The sequence below is a fragment of the Bidens hawaiensis genome, unplaced genomic scaffold (assembly GCF_021521415.1).
Source record: "Bidens hawaiensis isolate Kalapana, Puna unplaced genomic scaffold, B.hawaiensis_p1.1 tig00001960_1, whole genome shotgun sequence".
NCBI classification, from domain to species: domain Eukaryota; kingdom Viridiplantae; phylum Streptophyta; class Magnoliopsida; order Asterales; family Asteraceae; genus Bidens; species Bidens hawaiensis.
The window spans coordinates 52,898-78,011 of NW_027491108.1; the positions used below are offsets into that span (position 1 = coordinate 52,898).

General features: G+C 35.3%; 3 protein-coding genes and 1 pseudogene across 4 annotated transcripts; 2 read left to right on the top strand and 2 right to left on the bottom strand.

The window, feature by feature from the left end:
• Window positions 1-1,103: 1,103 nt before the first annotated feature.
• Window positions 1,104-4,952, bottom strand: LOC143599922 (uncharacterized). Its single transcript, XM_077077754.1, has 3 exons — window positions 4,162-4,952; window positions 2,978-3,227; window positions 1,104-1,295 (listed from the first exon to the last, which is right to left on the bottom strand). Exons 1-3 carry the CDS (start codon window positions 4,950-4,952, stop codon window positions 1,104-1,106), a joined length of 1,233 nt encoding a protein of 410 aa, XP_076933869.1.
• Window positions 4,953-7,060: 2,108 nt separating this feature from the next.
• Window positions 7,061-9,138, bottom strand: LOC143601689 (UDP-glycosyltransferase 83A1 pseudogene; annotated as a pseudogene). Its single transcript, XR_013147698.1, has 2 exons — window positions 8,658-9,138; window positions 7,061-7,941 (listed from the first exon to the last, which is right to left on the bottom strand). The product of XR_013147698.1 is annotated as a UDP-glycosyltransferase 83A1 pseudogene (transcript).
• An 8,913-nt stretch (window positions 9,139-18,051) lies between these two features.
• LOC143599932 (large ribosomal subunit protein uL14) lies at window positions 18,052-19,472 on the top strand. Its single transcript, XM_077077763.1, has 4 exons — window positions 18,052-18,118; window positions 18,197-18,481; window positions 19,144-19,185; window positions 19,277-19,472. Exons 1-4 carry the CDS (start codon window positions 18,106-18,108, stop codon window positions 19,357-19,359), a joined length of 423 nt encoding a protein of 140 aa, XP_076933878.1. The 5' UTR covers window positions 18,052-18,105; the 3' UTR covers window positions 19,360-19,472.
• A 3,419-nt stretch (window positions 19,473-22,891) lies between these two features.
• Window positions 22,892-23,717, top strand: LOC143599943 (protein FAR1-RELATED SEQUENCE 5-like). Its single transcript, XM_077077770.1, has 2 exons — window positions 22,892-23,534; window positions 23,634-23,717. Exons 1-2 carry the CDS (start codon window positions 22,892-22,894, stop codon window positions 23,675-23,677), a joined length of 687 nt encoding a protein of 228 aa, XP_076933885.1. The 3' UTR covers window positions 23,678-23,717.
• Window positions 23,718-25,114: the final 1,397 nt, after the last annotated feature.

Here is a 25,114-nt window from a genome sequence, read left to right on the forward strand (position 1 = left end):
CAAAAAGACACGATGACGAAAAAAAGACACAATAATGTAATTTTTGTTTTAATTTTTATATAACAAGTCATACTCATATTAAAAATAAAAAAACACTTGTTATTATGACAATTTTAAAAAAAATATTAAATGAAAAAGTTATAGACATTTTAAAATCATTGGGGAATTGACATATGACTTGCATGTGGAGAAAGAAAATATATACTATTACCTTTATATCATTTTTCCTTTAGTCCCTACTTGACACATGTCAATTAGTTATGGTTTCCCACACTTCTAATTTTTATTAGCCTTTGTAGAATAACTCAACCCTTATTTATGATAAACATAACGGACTCAAAATAGTCCTCTGATCTTATAAAGTGTCCTGGGCTGGAGGCACATGGTTGGTTTTTACATTCCTTTTGACAGGAACAGAAGACATTATAATTCGTGCGTTCCTTTATCTTGTCGGATCTTTTTTATGGCCACAAATTCTTTTCACGCTTCTTATTTTTATCACCCTTTGTATTTTAACTTTTCCTTTCATATCTAATGCATGAAGTTTAACATAGCAAGACTGGTGTAGTGACAAGAATTATAACACTCATTCCAAAACCCCTCTCAGATTTCGGGTATTCCCATCAGGTTCGAGGACTTTTTCCATCCAGAATCGGTAGTGGGCTATTTGAAATAAGGCTCGCTAAAAGTTCAAAAATTGAGTCACGATTAAACGAGCTCGAGCTTATATTAGAGCTCATTTAATAAAGGTGCTTGAGCATGAGCTTCACATATCAATCTTGACTTTGCATATACATATATATATATATGTATATAAATAAAATCATTATCATCAAGCTGAACCTGAGCCAAGCTCGTGCTTGGAAAACTACTTCCAAACCTAACTCAAGCTTAAGAAACGGATCTCTAAGCAGGCCAAGCCTAAAATTAGGGTTCGGCTTGTTTACACCCACAATCACATCTATATATTACCTTTGTCTGGTATAAACCACAAGTATGTAGAAATGAAGTGCTATGTTGCTATGTATACACTAATATACTTTAAAATTTGGCAACCCTGACATACATACATACATACATACATACACACACTAATTTACATACTATGAAACAAGAATCTGTACATTTTGTTGGGAGGATGAAAGAGATTCCCTATTGTGACTCTGTAAGAGGGATTCATGGGCAGAAGCAGAAGGCATGACCGGTCGAATGTTGCCTGGATTCAATGGAAACAAGAACTTGTAGTAACCGTCCATCATTGCATCAAGATTGCATGTCTCCGCAACATGCGGAATCTGTACCAACCAAAACAAATGCACAAATGTCATATTTGTGCTTGAAATGCATTTTATTTCACCAACCAAAGTCATATACAAAGGCGTAAGAAAATTTAAAATACCACTGCAATTGCCTTTTATAGGCTTACGGTTTGGAGTTAGATATAATCGCCTTATGTGTCACATTTGAAGCAAAAGATATAAATGTTTATGTGGTTCTCTACTAATATTAGTTTAATTGACTTTTATTTAATGTATTAAATATATATTTGTGCAACAATATTTATTATATATAAAACTATGATAAAAATAAAATAAATTAAAATATAATTGTGTTATATTTAGCAAAATATAATTAAAACTATATATAAATTAATCAATAAGTAAAATGAGCCGAGCTGAGCTCAAGCTTGAGCTCTCGTAAGCTAAACCAAGCGGGGCTCCGGGTTCAGCTCGTTTGCACCCTTATCGGTAATGAGCATGCCCCTACACGCTTATTTATTAGATTTGAAGCTTATGGGGCAACATTATTGATCCTTCAATATGGGTTATAAAACCGTGATGAGTTGAGTTTGAAAGGAGGTCATTTCGATTATACAATTTTAAAATCAAAATAATCAAAGAACCAAAAAAATGATACATTATGAAAAACTTAAGGTATGGAAATAAAGTTTTCACTAAGGCAAGTAACCCTTTTCAAGAATGGGCTAACTTGAAAAGGGTTCATTAATCATCCTTTCAACAGTAGCCAAATATCTAGTTGTCTACAACTTTATTAAGCCCCATAAACTCCATAAAAATTTAGAAAAATAAACCGAATAACATTTGAAAATCAAAACAAGATCGTAGGCAAAAGGGGGATACAGGTTACGAAAAAAAACTGTGATTGGGGTCAAAGAAACGTCTTGTTTCCCGTGGCTTCATTAATTTCTCTTACTAAGGGCTTGATTTATAAAGGCTTAATCTTTTGTGATAAATGTCACTAGAAGTGCATAGGTACCCTTAGCAGTTAGCACCTTATCTTTAAGTTCTTGTTTTGTAATTCAATTTCATGGCTACTAACAAGCTAGCTGAACTGCATACACTAAACTCGCTTACATATTTTTAACTAAAACTTAAGGCTAGATAGAGACACAGAGAGTGCTGGAGATTTTCAGCATAAAGAGAACGCGACGACTGGGTCTGGCACCATCGTTGAATTCAACTTCGTGTTTGCCGACAGACATTACCACTGAAGTATCGAAGAATCCGGGATGGGATTTCAATCGTAACGACTGTTAGCAAACACATAGTTGGGATTCACCAACGATACAAGGCACAACCTTCGCATCATCTATTTGCTGAAAAGCTCCTTCAGTCTCTGTAACCATTTTACAAATCGACTCGTTCTGAGTTCTGACCTGAATCTGTTTTGGTCGTTTCAACCCGAACCAGGAGACCATTTTTTAAACGAATCATTATGACCCGACCCACCCTTTTACCAGGTATTATCAAGCCCACCACTTCAGAAGGGTTTTCACATACCCTTCATGGCCTTATGGGTTTACACAAAACCATCTAATAAAGCAAGCACCAACAATCACATGCATGTGTGTGGTGTATATATTATTATTCAAAGAATAGATTAATATTGAACTAATAACAACTTTTATAATCATATTTGGCACGCTAATTATTTAAAAAATGGAACAAGTGTGTACCTGATAGATATCGCGCATGTAACCATGAAGATTTTGATATTCAACCACCTTCTTCTTTGTACATTTAAACATGACATTATATACAAGATCAAACCGAATCAAAGTGGTGAATAAACACACATCTGCCAGCGTAAGCTTATCTCCACATAAGTACCGTGAACCTCTTAAATGATCATCGACCGTGTTTAAAGCACTAAACAGCTCGTTTACAGCCGTGTCATACGCTTCTTGACTTTGTGCAAAACCGCACCTGCAAATCATTACCTAATTCTCATTCAATTACTTTGAAAGCACACATCCAATCTTATATGATTAAAAGTTATCCATCCTGCCATCTTATAAAATAAGCTAGTTTAATAAACGAGGTTGAGCCAGAGCTTCACTTATTAGGCTCACAAGCCTATTATTTATATAACTTTTGTTTAACATATTGAATACATATATGTACATAATAATAATTATCATTATATGTAAAATTATGATAAAAATAACTAAACAGCATATATGTCATATATAAAATTAACGTTATAAATATATAAAACCAATTATAAAAATATATAAATAAATTAATACATAATAAGTGTGCCAAGCTTGATCCGAGCCAGAGCTCTGCTTGTTTTGACTTACGACAGCTTGAGATGAAGCTTGAATCAGGCTGCAAGATTACTATATATTAACTAAATTATACACATTTTTTGTTATTTATATATATTTTTTATTATGATTTTTATATGTAACATATGTATATTGTTTAGTTATTTTCATCATAATTTTATACATAGCAAATGTCATTACACAAAAAATATATATTTAATACACTATATAAAAGTTATATAAATAACAAGCTTGTTCAGGCTTGCCGCCTGCGAGCCCACTCGAGCTAGATAAATGAGGCTCAGACTCGCTTATTAAACAAGTGTATTTTAAGGCTCAAGCTCATTTAAGCTTGGCTTGATTAGAGCTCTTAACGAGCCAATCCCGAGTAGCTCACAAGCCAACTTAGTTCATTTATATACACCCCTATAATAAAAATTAAAACTATTCACAAACCGAACCGAGTCCTGCCTCAGCTCGATTACACCCCTAGTATTCCAATATTACATGATCATTCTCAAAAAGCAAATCCAAACACACCTTGACAACTCTATACTTAGCACTTACTACGCAAATTAAAACCTTATTACCTGTAAACGCCATTATTAATACTCGGATAAATGATCCGATTCCACTCCTCAATCTGACCCTTAAGCTCGGACGGCGAGAGATCCAAATCAGGATTCTTCGCCACCCGATTAAACCCGGAATTCAACAATTGAATAATATCAAAACTCTCATTACACACAACCTCATTCCTCTCCACGTCCCACAGCATCGGAACCGTACACCTCCCGTCGTACCCTCCCGAACGCCGTTTATAAACCTCCCTCACCGTTTTCGCCCCATTAACCTTATCCCGAGTCGGAATAAGCTTATCCTTAACCGGAACACCCTCATCTTTGAACTCCCATGACCCGTCTAACCCAGGAGACGCAATTGAGACCGGGATGGAGTCTTGGAGGCCTTTTAAGGCTCGGACAATAAGGGTGCGGTGGGCCCAGGGGCATGGGAGTGCGGCGTAGAGGTGGAGGGTGGTTGGGTTGAGTTGGGTCGGGTCTGGGTTACGGAATTGGGAGATGGGTCGGGTGTAGGATCCGGATGGGTCGGATGGGGCGAGCTGGGACATCATTAAGAGCCAGACGGAGTGCCACGTGGAGCGGACGGTGGAGATGAGGAGTTGGGGTGGGAGTGATTTGCCCCAGATGAGCTTGGTTATGGATGTGATGAGCTGAGTTGGTGATGGGGATGTGTTATTATTATTGGTTGACATTTTGGGTATGGATCGACGGAGGGTTTTGGGTTTAAGTTTCAGCTGCCGGACGCCGGTGAAGGTGACGGTGGTGGTTGGAGAGGTGAGGAGTGAGGTAGCGGTGGCCATGGTTTATCTGGTTCCACCAGGTCTTCTTTTTGGCTACTTGTGGCTTGCTTTTACTAATTCACTTATAATTTAGTGGGGTAGGACGGAAGTTTTAGGTTTTCTACGGGTTTGATGACGAAATTTCTACGAATGCGATGTCAAAATACATGAATATAAAACACTAAAAAGAAACTTGTACGGGTTCGTCTGAACCCATTCCTCAAAAGTTGTTTGCGCCCCTGAAAGTTATACAGTGGGTCTAGTTTCTTCGAACTTATGGTAACTAATGACGAAACACGGACGAAAACACGGAAGGGACCGGACTTACGTATAAGAAAAGATTGCGTAGACTTGGTCAAATAAGCAAAACAGCACAAACACAAACACAATATCAGTATGCTATAGGATGAGCTTATAAAATGTCGATAAACCTAAGCTAAGAGTTTTGATAAAAAAAAAATCATTCAACTTTTTCGTGTTCTTGTTAACTAAATTCAATTGAAATAAATTTTAAAACTCCAACCCAAGTCATTCTTTCCCTACGTTTTCAATTATTAACCCAAAAGGTGAACTAACTCAATTTTAAAATTGAATAACCGAACCGCTTTTAATTAAAGATAGTCAGTTTTCAAAGATAAATGACATTATTAACTCATTTACGAACACAAACTCCACCCACATCAAAACATGATAACCTTAACCGTAGAACAAGCATTTGGACAAGGCTAACATGCCCTTTCTGTAAGCTGAAATCCCATATGACATCTTGGAAAATCATCATTTTAGTCACCATCATACATGCATATTTTTACAAACTAGAAACTAGAATGGCGACAAGAGTTAGACGCACATTGTTGCATTAGGGTTGGTTCATAGATCACATTAGTGTATATTTGCATAGTAGGACTCGAGTATAACAAAACCCGTTGCAAACACCTTTAAGAATCATGAAAACAACTTGTTAACATGTGTGTTCCACGGGCCCACTTTTACATAATAATTGTTTTATGGGGAAACATGTTATACTTATGCACTTGTTCATGAATATTAATGTATATTAAATGATTTGGGAATATTATCACACTTAACTCCCCATTACATAACCATGTACCTTGGAATTAAGTCATGGAATACATAAAGTGTACTATTTGAGATGACACCCCTTTGATGGTTGGTTGTGCCAAACTGCCAACTTTGTTGCAAATGAATGCATATTATCCATTATTAATGTTACATAATAAGACACTGTTTTGGGTCGTATAAGGAAGTCAAGGTTTGGCTATGGCTCGTTGTAATTTCACCATGCTTGATAATAATGAAAGGAATTGTGTACTTACGTCTTAAACTCACTATCTCACCAACTATTTTTAGTTGGTGTTATGTTTTTCAGTAAATGGTAACTAAGCTAGCAACATGGGGAAAACGATATAATGTATGAGAAGACCTTCTAGTGTGAATCTATGTTTAAGCATTTAGACTATATTTTGTGGACCTGGTCTTCATTTTTAAGACTTTGCATCGTGTTGCTTCTTAACTTTGAGATTGGAAATGTAAGTGTAGTATTCGCATATGAACAATGTTGTTTTGAGACCATATTTCGTTGCACCATGGGTGTCTGCTTTAGCAAGGCGTGAAACTTATTTGAATTACTGATTTAGTAGTATATTGATCAATGATGGAATCTGCAGGTGAAGACCGGGATTCAAAACCTGTTGCGGACCTAAGAAGTTATGAAGTGGGGACCTCCTCACATACATTATACACACACACACATTAATGAGGGTTAGAAATTTCATACTGTTGCGACGGTTTGGAATTGTTGTAGTAGTTGATGTGACGGTTTGAAATTAAGCAGCATTGTCGGTGCTCTTATACTAGATATAATATAACAAAGCTAGCTTATATAACAAAACAAATATAAACAACATCCAGAAAACAATATAAACAATACCAGGCTAAACCTCACTTTAATAGAGTATCACACTGCTTAGGTTACATTAAACATTCGTGGCAGGATTTTCTAGACATTGAACTGAACTTATTAGCAATTAACAAGAGAATAGAAAGTGTTTTTGTTTGAAGCAATCTCGTTTCATAATGACAACGCATATCACATACGAAAACTGCCTTCATATTTCTTTAATCCATTCAATAAAATTGCTAAGATTTATGTGTGAGCAGCCTCCTTTGACACTACTAGTAACCCTTTCTTTAATATCCAACGCCTTTTCTCTGAATGTTTTGTCACTGAGTAGCTCATCCACCTTACTTGTTATTTCTACTTGAGTAACGATACCTGCTTCATTTTTTAGCCGTAACCCGATCTTCCAAATGTCACAAATGTAAGTCTCATTGTAAAACTGATCAGCGAAGTATGGCCAACACAAAAAAGGGACTCCATTTGTGACACCTTCTAAGGTAGAGTTCCAACCACAATGACTCAGGAAACATGCAATAGAAGGGTGAGCCAGGACCTTTTGTTGTGGTGCCCAACTCACGATTGTTCCACGAGAGCCTACTCTTTCCATATACCCATTCGGGTAAGTAGTTGTAGTCTCCTTGGTCATACCCGGGCGCACCACCCACAAGAAGGGTTTGTTGCTAAGTTCAAGACCAAGTGCCAAGTCTTCAAACTGAGTTTGGTCGAAAATAGTGAAACTCCCAAATGCAATATAAATGACTGAACATGGTTTTTGTTGATCTAGCCATGTTAAGCAGGTTGCGTCCTCTTGCCAAAAGTGACCAGCTTGGTCAGCAAGCCGATTGCCCGCGAGCAAAGGGCCTATTTGCAACAGTTGCGGGTACAAGCTAAATGATGCATGCTCCAACTCAGTAGTTGAGTTGCATATGAACCATTCCGTCAATCTAGAAGCCTCTTCAGCTTCTTTTACAAGTTGAAAGGCAGCTTCTATGGTAGCCACGTCAGTAAAGCACGCCCATCCGAGGTTCTTAGATTTTACAGGTGGCATGGTTTCCGACAGCTGGATTATCTGATCTTTTAGAGGCAGGCCTACATAAATGGTTCAAAGAGATTTAAATCAGCATCTTGGAGTTAAAGTATACTGAAGATGGCAACACACATGTTGGGCTGGTTTGGTTGAAATAAGTATTTTAAGCATTTACAAACACCCCGTTTAGGTTTTGTTAAGTCACTCACTCTTACCATTATTTTATGTATTCATAGATATTAAATATGTTTGATAAAAGTACTATTGTAGAAGTAAGATTTTAAATCTTGATTTAGGATAGGATTGTTTGGTTGATGATATGTGTCTTTGTAAGTTCTTAGATTTGAGTAAATAAAGTGTCAAACTTTTTGTTCAATCTTCTTGTTCATGTAATATAATTTTGGGTTCGGCAATCATATAACTTGGCTGCTCTCACACACCTCACGGATTACCCATCCTGATACTACTCCCACACACGCGTTATGATGGGGAAGGTATACGCCTTCTTATAAATAAGGTTTTTTTTTTCCTTTCCAACCGATATAGGATGCCACAATTCACACCCTTATTAAGGGCCCAAAACACGTTATAATGGGGAAGACATACACCTCCTTATAAAGAAGTCTTTGTTCTCCTCCCCGACCGATGTGATATGTCACAAATCGGTTATGATATAGTATGTGTACAGTGTAAAGTTTATGTTACATAAAGTGATTCAATATAAGTGGGAAAAAACTAGCAACTGTAACCAATATATAATCATTCATACATGTCTCACCTTTCTTGTTTATGATCCCATCATCAATGAGTTTCTGAAAGGACAACATGGGGACCAATGTAGCAACTGAGGCAGGCCAGAAGGCTGCTACTCTGATTCCCATCTTCTTTGCAACTTTTAAGGCCCATCCCATGCAATCATCAGCAATAACACAAGTAATTTTACAACTGTCTTCTTTGTTAATTGTCTCTATTAGTTCTTCAAGCTTCTGTGGCATGCTTTGCAATATTGACAAGGACAACTTACAAAGATCACTCCTATCCTCCCATATTTCTAACCCATCCGGGATCGAAACCATCTGAATTAGATCTCCAAAACCATCTTTGTCTAGCCAATTGCTTGTCACGAGCTTGTGGTTAACCTCCGTGTTAACAAAGGTAACCTTTACTCCTTGTGCGACTAACCTTTGAGAAAGCTCCATTGTAGGAATTACATGGCCTTGTGCGGGATAAGGTATTACTAGAACGTGAGGTTTTGCCATGATTTTAAGATTTTAGAGAGTTCTTAAGAACTTGTGATTCTTGATGCTTCTATATATAATAGACCGACAGAAACGGCCTTGTAGATTTTAGTTTTTTAATAGCCTTTTATATATAATTATCAACTTGGGTTAATTTGTTTTGTCATATGATAAATGGTGTCTCAATCTCTTTTATATATAATTACTGTTAACATGACCTCTAAGTAAAAAAAATGTTAAATCAATTTTTTCTTGACCACATAACATGTCTTGAAATGGTTTGATGGACCATAAAAGATTCCCTTCATTTGATGTCACACCAGTTAAATCTATATAGATGTATTGTGATCTGCATAAACTTGTTAAGTATTTTATTATATGTATTTTCTTAATGCAAATTAGTGCTTACTCGTTAACCAATAAATATTACTAGAAAACTGAGTATTTGTAGGCACAAAACGTTTTTGACATGAAATATTGGTGCCAAAAGACCTCCGTCGATAATCTCATTTTCCCGCTGCTTTGTGACAGCTGAATACTTTGCAATCGATTTGGAGATCAAGATTTCAGTCATGAATCTCGCAAACGCGACGTCTTATTAGCGACAAATTGACACCCGCTTCCTTTCTGCGACATATTTACTACCACCACGTTTTGCGGCCATCTTGTTTTGTGATCGGTTTGTGACAATCGAGACATACTTCGATATACATCTTCGTTTACTCTCCTTATTAATTACAAATACATCGAATTGTATTGCATGCAATCGAGACATAGTTTGGTAGCTTTGGTTCGCACAAAGTGGTATCAAAGCCCTTCAATAATTGAATCACAAAAAATGAGTTGGCCTGCATATCAAAATCGATTTTGAAACCGCTGCGTGCTTCTGTTACTATTACTAAAAGAAAACCGCCACACAACAAAGAATCTTAAAACTGGGATTAATTCTAATAAATAAAGGGAGATCATTATATATAAAACATAAAACATGGGATTGTCAACGAATTCCAATGTCTCTCCTTATATTTTACTAACCCATTTCTCTCAAAACACTTAATCGATTTCATCATAATCAATTCTCGGTTCACATAAATCACGTGTCACATAGTAAATTATTGGGGTTTGATCACTAGACCTCCACAATAAATCTCACCTTCTTACCATCCAGGCACCATCGTGGGGACGCGATGAAACTGTATGGAAGTACGATGCAACAAAACAAGAAATACGTGGAAGTGATGGAAACAAAGGTATGTAGATCTTTTCTTGCACACGTTTAATGTATGCACTATTCAAGACATTGAGGTTTTGTTTTTCTAAAAACAGTCCGCGCAGTCTCTTTTGTCTGGTTCACATAGACCACGCGCAGACATTGTTATTTACAGACTATCTGCTTTTCGAAAATGTTTCATTAAAAAAATGTCTGCATGAACTCTTATTGGTACAGACTTGGCCCATCCGCTTCTAAGATATGCAAAGGGTTAAACGCCAACACCCAGTATCCACCACCCACCGTCTACCAACATCGTCCACCACCAACACCGTCAACTATCACTATCATCATCCACCACCACCCACTACCATAGTTCGTATACCACCAAAAGTTTATTTTAGTAGTGTAGATACATTTAAAAACAAACAGTCTTCTTATTACAAAAACATATGTTTGGTCCACATCTTCTTCTTTCACAAACTACTAATATTTTATTTCTGAAAATACAAACAGCATCCCCTAAAAATAAAATAGCAGCTAACAATCGTAAAAATCTATTATAATAAATGGCCTACGTGTGAATCAAACAAGCAACCCTTCCTTTTATCTTGACAAATATTGACACTTTTATTTTTGTTCACTTGTTCCCTTTTTTCTCCCCACGTCAGTATCCCTTTCATATTCTCTGATTCCATTTTCAGTTTCCTTTCCAAGACCGTCGTCTCCTCACGACCAATAGCAATTCCTTATCTCCAACGAACGTCATATCATATGCAAACGACTACCTTACTGTCTCCGTGTCTGACTTGCTTACTGATGTTAGTCTGGTCTTTGTATGCTGGTTTTGTTATTGACAGCATTATTAGTCCAATAGATACGTTTTATAAAAAACCTCAACAATTGAAATATGACCAATTTTGACTCTATTGCTGTTTTCGGGCAAATTATGCCGGGTTGTTCCGGTTTGTGATAATGGAGAGGGTTAAGGAGCTGTTTGGTAGCCTCTTAACACTCATTAAAAGGCTGAATGGTTAAGAGTTAGCCTTTAAGTCTGAATGGTTAAGGCTAACTCTTAACCATTATGAGCCATTAAGAGATAGCCTCTTAATGACTGTTAAGAGGCTACCAAACAACCCCTTATACAAGCTAAAAAGAATTGCCTGTATGTTTATTCGTTAAGACGTTAAGTCAGGTTCGGGTTGGTTTCTGTTTAAGGATTCGGGTTGCAAATTTGGCTGCTATGAATATGTTGGGCTAGTAAATACAAAATTACTTGCAGTAATAAAAACGTACTTGAGTTACAAAAAAACATTAGCTAAGGTGCTGTTTGTTTTTTCAGAGGTAAAATGTCTGCAGTATGCGGACCACATCTGCAGACATCTGTAGCAGAAGAGCTGGACCAAACCTCTGCACTCTGCAAGAAGAAGACTGTTTGTTTTCTAACGTCTGCAAGCTGCTAAAACTTTCAATATAGGCTCTATATCAAAAACACAATTATCCAACAACAATTAAAAATATATAAATCCAAATTTTATACCTTTGAACTAATAAATTATAAAACTTATATTAACAATTATCCACGTGAATGTTTTTTCCTCCAAAAGTTTCTTTAATTGTTTTCGAAAGTAGATAGTTCATACATAATGAATGAAACGAGCCAAAACTTGAGCTTAAAACAACTCACAAGCCGATGACATAAACCTAAACTTTCAACAAACCTTTTTCAATTAAAAACTTTCTATAAACTTTTTATAATCCTTAACTATCTACAAACTTTTTTCAACTAAAAACTAATAATACCGGAACAACTATGCAAAATTATAATTGAACCAAAAAAAAAACTAATCAATTAACAACTCAATTGAACAATTCAATTAACAAAAACTTAATAACATAATTGATATCTGATGGAAATAATGAGTTTAGAAGAGGTTGGAAGACTATGGTCCAAGTCTGCACCAAGAAGAGGACGCGCATACGTTTTTTAATGAAACGTCTTCGAAAAACAAACAGTCTGCAGAGGGTAATGTCTGTGCGTGGCCTGTGCGCTGCAGACAAAAGAGGCCAGGAAGATCTTCTGTAAAAAAACAAATACCACCTAACTCAAATAAAGTAACACGATGCTAAAAGCCTAAAACACCGTCCATAAACAACTAAAAGAAAGTCTTTTTTTCTTAACTGTTTGTTTGTTTGTTTTTTATTTTTTTATTTTTTTATTGAAATGGCCATGCAGCATGTACCATAACATCCAAATAAGACTAATTTGTGTCATCATCATTGTCACACCCCGACCATGACGGAAACGTCGGGGCGCAACCGATTGTTCATCGGACACGACACTATTAAGTGACAATATTTAATCAACTCATTTAAATTCGTAAAAACACAAAGAATCACATAATTTGTTCATACAATAACTGAATTCAAATCATAGTAAATAATATATTGTTCGTTTTGCTAATATCCTAATAGTCTCGATAACGTTTTTTCTTCAAGTTCTCGAGTCAACCTAAAGTCAAACCTGTAACATTGCATAAATAGATTTTGTCAACACAAAGGTTGGTGAGCAATTTCATAGTTTTTGAACAATAGATATATAATATGAAATTCCACAACTTGTATACAAAACAATAAATAATAGCAACAATTTAGATAAATGAAAATCGTTAATAAGAATACATTAACGACACCTTTCTATAAGGGGATGCCAAATATACTCGGATTTTGTATGAAATCGTTAATAAAAATACATTAACGACACCTTTCTATAAGGGGATGCCAGATATACTCGGATTTATGAATCAACCATCCAAAAGCGGTAAACACATTAGCACTTAAGCATATAACACCAAATCGAGCATTTATTTAAGTAAAGTATACAATAAAGTTTGTGGTTTAAGACTCAAGTATAAATCATTTGGATTTGAATAAGTTTGCAATGTCACCCCCAAAATATAAAAGAGTGAAAACGGGGGATGAAAGTACTCACGTTCAAGTAATAAACTTGAAAGATTTGATGATTTGGAGATTAACCGGAACGATGAGTTTAACGAACGAAGCCTAAAGGAGAAGAATTCTTGTATTAGAAAAGTTGTCTTGGAAGTCTTTAAACGAAAATAAATGATAAGAAATGTAAACAATTTAAAGTTTAAGGTTTAAAATGTAAATATTTAAGAAATTATAATAATAGTCATTTAAAAATGTAAGTTTGCTCGAAACCGGGTTAAAGTATCTAGCCCTTAATTTTACTCAACCTATGTCAAGTAATAAGGTGGGTAAAAATGCAAGAAAGCAAGTCCCTTTATAATATAGATACTAAAACGAGTTTTAACGAGTGTTCGGGTAGTCGGTTCAGGTCTTGGTGACTTGACCAAACCCAAAGTCAACTTTCCCAAAATAATAAATGTATAAGACAACTCAATAAATCTTAAAGAGACTTAACCAAGTATGTAGTTCTTATTGTTTTAGAACTAACAACGTCCGTTAAGCGAGTGTTCGGTTTAGTCGGTCCAAACTTTGTTATAGGATCAAGTTGGATTCAACATTCTGAGTACTTTGTGAAAATAATTAAAATTAGTTTATAAAGTATTTTTAAAGAAGTATATAAGCTTTAATGGTTAAAAACACGCTTGTGTGTCTTAAGCGAGTAAACTTGGTTTAGTTCGGTTTGGTTCGGTTTTTATCTTGGAATAAGGCCAAGAATGGTTACCACATGTCCAAACATCATAGAACTTGTAAAATAATTTATAAATAATAATACCAAAGTCTTACATACAAAAAGTCAACAACAAAGTCTTTAAACGAAAGTTCGGTTTCCGGTTCGGATCTTGTTTCGGGATAAGACCGAGGTTAGATTCTACAAACCCATAACCATGGAACTAATTAAAATGGTTTTTAGAAACTCAAATCTTACATAAAACATATTTATACAACTATTTAAACAAACTAGTAAACAAGAGTTCGGCTTCCGGTTTGGAGCTATTTACGGAATAACCGAGGCTAGTCTCTACAAACTCATAACCATGGAACTCAAAATGTAAAATAGAACTAAGATAAGCAGAAGTTAAACAAGTATAACAAGTTTGATGGTTAGATGCGGAAAATATATATAATCAAGGACTACTACGAGTCCTCCATGTAGCTTTGTCTTATGGGCCGGACACTTAACCAACCGAGACCGGAGAAATGCCCACCGAAGGTACAAAGGGTGCTATTATATATATGTTGTATAACAATCTTCAAGTATAAATAAGTGTTAACAAGTTGATTATAATGTAAGATTATGGTCAGTTGTGACTTTGGAAAGTCAAACTGCCAAAAAAATATGAAGAACACCTTTGAATGCTTGAGAATTGGAAGAGAAAGAGATGAATGAGCAAGGATTAATGAAGGGGATAAGGTGGATTGAAAGGGTCAAACATGGGACGTGATATCAAGGTTTGCATGCAAGAGGGGTCAAGACAAGTCACAAAAAAAAAAAAAAAGATGGGGCTGGTCTGCTGCTGATCTGATGCTGGTCAGCACGTCGGTTCGCGTCTGGAAGTTCGTTTTTGATGTATCTTGAGCGTTTTAAGTCCGTTTTCGAATCCGTAAAAGGGGTTTTTCAAATTAGACAAGCGGGAATGTTTTAGTAACATAAAATCCAATATTTTATATATTTAAAATGTTCGGGATATAAATCGGGTCGGTTTACAACATAAAAACAAATATAAAATAAATACAATTTGACCCAAAATCGAGGGATGTCACAATTATTATCCTATATTTTGCAATTTTCATTTAACCTTAAATGATATATTAATAATTTTGGTTTTTAGATGTTGATGATACACTTAATCCTCCAAGTTCTGGCTTATCAGCAGAGTGCACCAAAAGCATTAAAGGTTTTCCCTACATTCATCTTGTTTTTTTTTAATTGTTTATGTATTTAGTGTTTGATATTTGTTACACTTTTAGAGTATATATGGTGAATAAGCTTGAAATAGAAGAAAGCAAAGTGCCAGAAATGTGTGCTCAACTCTACAGGGATTACGGAACAACAACTGCTAGTTTTTGGGTACGATAATCCTGAAATTGGATTGAATCATAAGGCTATCCGCTATGGTTTGGGGCTTCGAAGCCCCTCAACAGTGCCATGTCATCGTCTCGTAGAAAACGGGGCATCGAAGCCCACCAACGGGGCTACGATAATGCCCTTTGGGCGCCCAATATATATATATGCATACATATGTATGTGTGTATGTGAGAGATGAGAGAGAGTGCTCTTCCACCCCACCGGTCATCACAACGGCCGTTCCCCCTTCCGCGCCCATAGCGGCAAGTCTAACAATTGCATTTCTGATGTTAAAACCTGTTTATATTCGCTCTGGGCTATGATTTTGACCATGATGACCATCGCACGCATCAAATCTTCTAATTCCCTTTCTTGTACATAACAAAATCTCAAATTCTGATATGAAATTGGTGTTTATTAACATATTTGTCCATGGGGGATTGCCCTATGAATATCTAAAGCCCGACCCTATTGTCAGAAGTCTTTTAACTAGCTCGCGCCCTTAAGGACAATGGTAAGATTTTAATTTTCTTTTAAATGATTGCACTCTTTTGTATCAAAATGCATCATTTTAAAAAGAAAATTAAAATCTTAAATACACAACTGATTAAATTCTGTGAAATTTTCATTTGCAAATGGGAAAATATAATTCGAAAATTTTCCATAAATAAAATATATAAAGCTGTCAAAACACATTGAATCTAAAGAACGAAAAGAATGAATACTCTGAATATAAAGCCAATAGCTTGGTTTACAAGGTTAGAACCAAATTTTATATCCATACAAGATGAGTGTTGTGGATTACGGATGGTCGTTTAAAATTGTTGACTTTGACTTATGGGCAAATTCAATGGTGACAAAAGTTGTTCAAAAAACAAACGTAGTGTCGCTTTAAAATGTTAAAATTGTTATGATATAATTATAATTATAATAATATTATTGAAGTAACTTAAGAAGTTTCGAGAGAATTATAGAGAGGAGTAATAAGAAATGTGTATAACTCTTGAGTTTATTCAAGATGATGCATCTTTCTCATTACCATAGAGGTAGTATTTATACTACAAATCCACATGTTATTTAATAGACAAGAGATAACTATTTAGAAGACAACTATGTTACAATTTTCATACTTAGGCTTTGAATAAAGTGGTCATCCAATATCACTTGAAATTTCTTAACAAAAATATTATTTATACACACTTCTACAATTGTAGGGATATTGTTGGAATTGCCAATGCAAGGTGTTATTGTAAAAGCTTGAGGACACATGCTTAATGGTAAAGACAAAGCTTACATTTAGTAATTTTATTGGTATTGACGGCTTTTCATAATTGACGTTTGTGAAGTTTGAGAAGCTTTTATATATTGTGCAAATGTACCTAAAATTCTTGATATTTTCTTTTTCTCTGACACATCGTAACGCACGAATATGAAAACTTGTTATTTTTAATTTCAAAAATGTTTGGTATCCAGTCCCGTGTAGTACACGAGGCTATAACCTTGTAATTATATATGGTCAAATAATAAATTAGCTAGGTCATTGGCCAACATGCTAAATTATAGGATACAAAATTATACGAAAGTACATGGTAGTCAATATTTTGCCAAAACATTTGGTCACAAAGGTCCTATGACTACCAAAAGGTGGTCTGTTCAATTGGTTTGTGCACGGTGCGCGACCCAGGTTCGTGGGTTGACTGGGTCAGCACATGTATCCGTGTCATCAATCCCCTTTTGGTTCTCGTGGGTGATGGTTCAGGTATTGGTTTGCGTTTGCCGATTCATATCACTGATTAGTATATATATGAATATTTGTAGTTAGGAATATTCCACTTATCAACGTAAGTTAGAAGTTTGATGTGCGTTTTTATGTGTATATTTTGATAATACAAATGTGGTCACGTAAACATGTATGGTTCATCCTTGATGGTCGATGGCCAAATAAGAGTAGTACAAAAAAATCGAAAAATGACTTTTAATTTTAATTTGTGGTGATTACTTGATGGCGTGTTATAATCCAACCCAACCCGTGAGTATACATAACAGCATTCGAATAAATACGATTTATGAAATTATATGAACCCTCGTGAAAATATATGTGTATATTATGTATTAATCAACATTTCAACCAAATAACTTTAAACCGTTTATTTATTTATTAATTTAATTTTTGTTTGTTTATATAGAAGTAAAGTAGTAAACATGTGCTGATTATCTTCTGGTTACACGAACCGAACTTTTATATCACTTATCTTTCTGTTCGAGTCCGGACGCCCAGCTATGGTGCTCGGGTAACACACATTACTTAAGATAAATTTGACTGTCAAGTGGTAGCCGATGGTATGATTTTCTGGGGAACACCCAAGCTAAACTCTGAAGTCAGCGTGAGCCCGGTTAAGACAATATAGTATGACAAAAGTGGGGCATCGGGACTCTCTAAATTTAAAAAGTACGGTAGTGTAATTACAAAAAAGTCACAATTTAAAAACAAGTTAACAGAAATTCGAAATTATTTACTGAATCACTAAAATTTCTTATTAAACCTTATATACTGTAACTATCAGTCTATCTATGTAATTTATTTCATCCTCGATAGTCAGTCAAGCTAGCCAATCTACTATAATGGGCCAGGCCCAAAGCCCATAAAACCCTAGAAACCAATCAACCACCACCGTATAAGAACATCAAACCCTCATCTTCTCCGCCGTAGAGTCACACAAACATGTCGAAGCGAGGTATGCTTCAACCTATCCTCAATTCCATTGATCTTCAGAACACATGATCTAATCTCCATCCTTAATTGCTGTTTTCAGGTCGCGGAGGTTCCGCGGGGAACAAGTTCCGGATGTCACTGGGTCTGCCGGTGGCTGCGACGGTGAACTGCGCCGATAACACCGGAGCGAAGAACCTGTACATCATTTCAGTGAAAGGAATCAAGGGGAGGCTGAACCGTCTGCCGTCGGCTTGTGTGGGGGATATGGTTATGGCCACTGTGAAGAAAGGTAAGCCGGATCTCAGGAAGAAGGTTATGCCCGCCGTTATTGTTCGTCAACGCAAGCCTTGGCGCCGAAAGGATGGTGTTTTCATGTACTTTGAAGGTTAGTTGTTATTATTATGTTTATGTTTAGGGTTTTAGGTTTAATCAGATGTTGATTTGAAGTATGATTGTGTATTTAAGTTTAATTAGTTATCTAGGTTTAATTTATATGCTGGTTTGAAGTTTGTTAATTATATTTCATTATTTTGTTTTAAGTTAGGTTTTAACCAATTGTGTTGTATATTTTTGTGTTTTTGGTTGACTGTTAGTTTTGCTTGCATGATCTTTGTTTTATTTTTGTGTTGTGCAATGCTCATATATAATGGTGTAGTATCATTTATTTAATTGTTTCAATGCTTTTACTTGACTCAAAACATATGTGGTCTTCTATTGTATTTATTTTTTATGAGCGTTAAATAGCCTGCATGTGTTTTGGGTTGGGTAAGGTTGTTTAAGTGACTAATTAAATGGTACATTCCATTTTATATGAAGTTTTTCCAACATTTTTGCATGGTTATTTATGGAATCATGAAGCATAGTAGTTGTTATGCCAGCTTTTTAGGTTTGATCGTTGCTGAAATATATAAGGATTCAGATTGACAATATAATTGATGCTGGTTGTAATACTTCTTTTGATTTTACACCTGCATTATTGTTTTTTTAAATTCTATGCATTTTATCCACTACAAGCTCATTTTTAAATCTTAATTTATGTTTATGCAGACAATGCTGGTGTTATTGTGAATCCAAAGGGTGAAATGAAAGGTAGGTTTTGTTTATTCTTATTGATTTTACTAACCTTACTATCTAGACTATGAACAGTTATTAAGTTTTGATATACATTTTATTGTTGCAGGATCTGCTATCACGGGACCAATTGGAAAGGAGTGTGCTGACTTGTGGCCTAGGATTGCCAGTGCTGCCAATGCCATTGTTTAGGGAAACATTTTGATTTGAAGTTGAGTTTCATTGTCTGTACTTGGTTTTGCTTTGATGATCAATATGTTAGAAGATTTTTTATTTTGAGAACTTCATATTTTTCTATGGCAGACGTGGATTAGTGTTTTGTTTTGGTTCTGTATTTTATTTCTAGTTTGTTATTTGCTAGCCATGATATCTCGATTCACCTGCCTATTAGGTTGATTTCAGAAAGAACACACGCTGGTTTTATAGCTCGAAAGGTCTAAAATCTAGAGATGTATTTAACTACCTATCACTCACCAAAATCAACAAATTTACGTAGGAGCAGTAGGTTTAAGTGTAGATCACTAATGAATCCGTGTATTTCTAAATGTGATATTTTGCGTTGATAAAATATGTGTGTTCCTTGAAGTACATAGGAAGATGTGATATACGTTCTGGGAAAATATTCGTGGAAAATTCCTAATGTCCCATTTTTAAATAGAGGTTTCAAATATATTTTAAAATTCAAATTTTTTCTTTGTTTCTTTACTAACTCGTCTTCAACTTTGCGTTAGAAAATCGAGATGACATGTTCTTAGCTCGCCGTCTTCCCACCATATTAGGTCATAACTCGTCTCCTTGCCATTTTAGCTCAAAACATATTGTCTCTCCATGTTAGCTATAGTAAAAAAAACTGTGTCGTCTAACTTCTTTCATAGAGAAATGGTGCAAGCGGAAGGGAAGGCGTGGATCCTCGAACCTAGCTGGTTTGATCAGTCGAAATAAGGTTCCCGGTTGGCTTTGTATGAAGAAGCCTATCTTTCTAGCCCTAAGTGAGCGTCGCCTCCCCGTTGTGTTAGCTAAAAAAAACATTCTGCATTATCCTTACTAAAAACATGGATCCAAAACTTAATCAAAAAATATTCTATTGGTTTTTGAGTTCTTGTATATTGGATTTTGGATAATAACATGATTTAGAAAACCAATGCATACCCTCAAATCATTTTATGTGTAACTTGTTTAGATATAATTTTTTAAATAACATAGCGGAAAGGCGACGAGTTTAATTTTTTAGCTAACATAGCGGAAAGGCGACGAGTTTTGAGCTAACATGGAGCGAAGACGATGGGTTTTGAGCTAACATGGCGGGGAGACGGCAAGTTAAGAAACATGTTTTCTCGATTTTCTAACGTAGAGGCGGAGATGAGTTAGTAAAGAAACAAAGAAATAATTTGAATTTTGGATGGACATTTTTAGATTCTCTCTCGATGTTTTGAGAATTTTCCCAAATATATGTGTTCCTTGAAATACATAGGAAGCAAATACAATACCCTAAATTTTGGTGCTTGTATTGATTTGAACCCACAATATTGCTTTAGAATGGGTGAACATCATACAATTAGGTAATGGTAATGGAATTTTTATTTACCAAAATAGGTTGGCGGAGAAAGGTATTTTTTAAAATAGATGGTTTAAAAAGTATCTATTAAAATTGGTGTTTCATTTAAAACTATTCTTTCTTTGTTACTACCATACAAAACGAATGAATTGAGAATGCTCTGATAATCTCATTATTTCATCCTCAATAGCTAATCTCCTTTAATGGGCCAGGCCAGGCCCAAAACCCATAAAATAAAACCCTAGAAACCAATCAATCAATCTGTCTTCAATTCCAACAAGACATGATCTAATATAATCTCATCTTGAATTGTTGGTCTTCGTTAGATTAACTTTGCAATTAAGCCTTAGGCGATGAAGTTTGTGGAGTGGTACCTGAAGATTGGTGTTGTATCCGCCGCAGTCGGAGGATCAATGGAGTATTTCATGATCAAAACTGGCTTCTGTAAGTCATTTTAGATTCACCATTTATGTGTGTGTGATACATATTAAAGATCCAACAGGCACACGGTTTGAATATTTGATGCTAAATCCACTTGTATGGTCTCGGTCAAAATGGGCTGGGTAATGGGTCGAAACATGTTTTAGGTCAAAATGATTTGGATTTGATATTTTCTCATAAAAAAACTAAATGTGATTGCCAAAACTCATGTTTAGTTTTTTCAGAATATAACAATTTATTTATTATGATCTTTAATTTGTTTTGTGAAAATGGGACCAGTGTTGATGTCGTGCAGATGACAAAGTGACGATTCTTGAATCAGAAAAGAGGGCGTGGGAGAATTCACCCGAAGCTCAAGCCAAGCGAGAAGCCTTGGAGAAACACTGATGCAAATATTGCTACAAAACCTTCTTCTTAGCATTTCCCTATCTCTTCTTTTTAGTATAACGACTATGATTAATTTAGTCTTGTGCTTTGACATCAACTGGAGTTTGGTTCTGTCATACCATCTGTTGATCCTTGGATTACTTTAGTTTTCTATGTTTGCAGTTACACGCCCATACAATATACATTGTAATTGATTTTAGGTTTGATATGTTTCTCGGTTTGGTTTGAAGGTATTGGTATCTCATTAATCTTATAGCGTTTATATTTTGGATGTGCTTTGGTTTGATGTAAAGCTGCCATCAAAGAGAACATGAACTCAGCAAATAATAATTATCTAAATACATATGTGAATTTTGGTCAATAAATAATAAGGAAAAGTGAATATAAGGCTGTTAAATATGTAAGTTAGATACAAAACCATCAAAACTACGTAGATTTGATCCAAATCTAATTAAATCCCTAATTTTCTCTATTCCTATTCATCAGCCGTTCAGTTTTCTTCATAGGCATTCTACTCCATCAATAATAATCCCTTTCTAAACCTAAAAAAACCTTGCGACCAGGGTATTCTACTTGAAAATCTAATTCTTTGATCATGGCCTAGAGAATTGTTCATTTGACAAGGTTCCTTTACGGTTTCAATCAATTCTACTCCAAAGCTTGATGAAATCCAGAGCGGTAAGCATTCTTAAATTATACGATTCGTCTATTGATGAATTTCCAATTCTATTCATTAAACCTAGTAATTGACAACCATAGGCTGATTGAATTTTATTATGCTTTCTGTTCGAATGATGGTGTTAATTAGGGGTGTTCTTCGAGTTATTTATTCGGGTTTCGGGTTGTTCGGGTCGGGTTTTTTGGGTTTGAGCTCAAAGCAAATTGACCTAATAACCGACCCCAATAAGGTCGGGTTGTTCGGTTTTCGGGTTGAACGGGTCGGGCTAATTCGGGTTAGGTTTCGGGTTTTTGTGGAGACGTTTGCTAGAACCCGAATAAACAGATTTAACTCATAATCTGTATAAAACCAAATTCAACACATAATCTATATGAAGTACACAAAACTAGAATAAGATATATCATGCAGCAATTCATTGTTTTAACATACATCATGAATTTCAATACAACCCTAGTGTTAATCTTAGGCTGCTACATTACATTAGGAGGTTAGTAAAAATGCATTCGACTAGTAGCTTACTTCTTTATGTTTCTGCCATAATATCCATCTCTAATACTTCTTTATTAATTCTTTTTTTCTTAAAACGGATCTATGTTAATTCTTTATATATGTGTGTACTATAATATCCATGTTCATTTTTCTTGAACATGGCAGATACAACAATGGATTTAGAAGTTCAGTCACCGGTTGAAGCTTTTGAAACAAATCTAATTGATCGTATTGATTCAGAAGGCCTTTTGGTCATTAATAGCGGTTCAGATGTTGAGAAAGAAGCTAACGACATCAGGGGAAAAGTTTTTGATACTCCTAATGATGCTTATGATTTCTACAATCACTATGCGTTTTTACTTGGATTCGGATTACGTATTCATACGGCTTATAAAAATAAGACAACAAATGAGCATTATCGAAGAATGTATGTATGCTACAAAGAAGGTTTTAAAATTTTGAAGTGTAAAAGTTCAGTAGGAGACGTTAAGAAACGTCGAAGGGATTTAAGGACCGGATGTAACGCATGCCTTCGGATTTCAAAAAGAAAAGATGGGAAATGGTTTGTGGATGTGTTCAATGATTCACACAATCACGAGCTTACTATTTCTCCGACCAAAGTATTGAAACACCGGTCTCATGGGAAGTTTCACCGCTCATTGGCGTGCAAATCTCTAATGGTGGAACTAGGTCAATCCGGGTTGAAACCTTGTCAAATCAAGAAGGTCATAAATGTCATGAAAAGTCCACATGAAAATAATGTTACATCAAAACAATGTTCTGACGTCTTATCCGATCAACGAAAACAATACAAAGGTAAGGAGTTCTATGGGCTTATTAAACATTTCCAAGATAAATTACTAGAAGATCATAACTTTATTTTGTTGTGGATTTATTTGATGATGGGTCTCGAAGAAATATTTTCTGGGCTGATAGGAGATCAAGAGAATCGTATATAAAATTTGGGGATGTTGTTGTGTTTGATGTCACATACATGACCAACAAATTTAAGATGCCATTTGCCCCATTTGTTGGGGTGAATTATCATGGTCAGTCTATACTTTTTGGTGGTGCATTATTGGAAAATGAGAAACAAGATACTTTTGAATGGTTATTTCAAAATTTCTTAAAGTGCATGCTTGATAAGTATCCATCGGCAATAATTACTGATCAAGATAAAGCTATTTGCAATACAATCAAAACAGTTTTTTCAAAAACTCGGCATCGCTATTGTTCTTGGCATATTAAAAAACATGAGACTGAACATCTTCGGTCTCTTAAAGTTCAATATAGTGACTTTGAAGAGTTACACAATCAATGGAAAAAAAGTAATACGATTGACGATTTTGAAACTCGTTGGAAATATTTATGTGGTAAATACAATTTTCAAAGTGGCAGTTGGATAACAGAGATGTATAACCAATGTAAATATTGGGCTAAAGCCTTCTTGAAAGACTACTTTTTTGCTGGTATGACATCAAGTGGAAGAAGCGAGAGCATTCATTCTTTTTTTGATGGATATGTAAATTCAAATACCATGTTGAACGAATTTGTAGTACAATATGACAAAGCTATTGAGGCTCGAATGGCCGTTGAAGAAGATGAAGACTTCAGGTGCATGAATTCCAAGCCAAACTTTTCTTCTATTAATCCGATAGAAGCAAAGGCAGGTTCACGTTACACTAAACAGCTCTTTAAAGTTTTCATGAAGGAATGGACTGAAGCTACCTTCAATTTAACTCACGAGACAATAAACAAGAGTTTAGAAGAAATCAACTATAAGGTTGGACAATTGAATATTGATAAATATATTGGAGAAATGTTAAGTTTCGTCTCTCAGAAAAGTTAGATGTTACTTGTTCTTGTTCAAAGTTTGAAACATATGGGATGTTATGCAAGCATATCTTATATGTATTGAAGAAAAAGAATGTTCAAACCCTCCCTGATCATTATATTTTACCTAGGTGGACACTTGATACTAGATATAAGTTGGCTGATTGCACTATTGGGATCGAAGACACACATAGTGGGAATGAGGTCAGTGCATTAACTTTATGGTGTGTTCAATCAAATTTTAGAAAAACTGTTGAGCAAGCAAGAGACTCTCTATCTGAGATAGCGAAACTAAATAACATGTTGTTGAAGTTTTTAGAAGAGCAAAGTACTCGAACAAAGTCAAAACAGCCTGAGTGTGTGTCACAAGATTCTAATGTGGGAAGTTCACAAGTAAACATGATGCCACAAATTTCTATTCGTGATCCACTAGTTCATACTAATACAAAAGGTCGTCCTAAAAGTGCAACTAGATTAAAATCTTCCCTAGAAGCACCAAAAAAGAGAGCTTGTTCTTACTGCAAGGAACTAGGTCATTACATTACCAGGTGTCCAAAAAAGAA

What these genes read in the sequence shown, in the direction of transcription:
- LOC143599932 (XM_077077763.1), top strand. An exon ending in TGTTTTCATGTACTTTGAAG is followed by an intron (nt 18,482 to 19,143) that starts GTTAGTTGTTAT and finishes ATGTTTATGCAG; the next exon opens with ACAATGCTGGTGTTATTGTG. An exon ending in TCCAAAGGGTGAAATGAAAG is followed by an intron (nt 19,186 to 19,276) that starts GTAGGTTTTGTT and finishes TTATTGTTGCAG; the next exon opens with GATCTGCTATCACGGGACCA.
- LOC143599922 (XM_077077754.1), bottom strand. Translation starts at nt 4,952, where the DNA reads ATGGCCACCGCTACCTCACTCCTCACCTCTCCAACCACCACCGTCACC. An exon ending in ATTAATAATGGCGTTTACAG is followed by an intron (nt 3,228 to 4,161) that starts GTAATAAGGTTT and finishes AATGATTTGCAG; the next exon opens with GTGCGGTTTTGCACAAAGTC. An exon ending in ACATGCGCGATATCTATCAG is followed by an intron (nt 1,296 to 2,977) that starts GTACACACTTGT and finishes TGGTTGGTACAG; the next exon opens with ATTCCGCATGTTGCGGAGAC.
- LOC143599943 (XM_077077770.1), top strand. Translation starts at nt 22,892, where the DNA reads ATGGATTTAGAAGTTCAGTCACCGGTTGAAGCTTTTGAAACAAATCTA. An exon ending in TCAACGAAAACAATACAAAG is followed by an intron (nt 23,535 to 23,633) that starts GTAAGGAGTTCT and finishes TGGGTCTCGAAG; the next exon opens with AAATATTTTCTGGGCTGATA.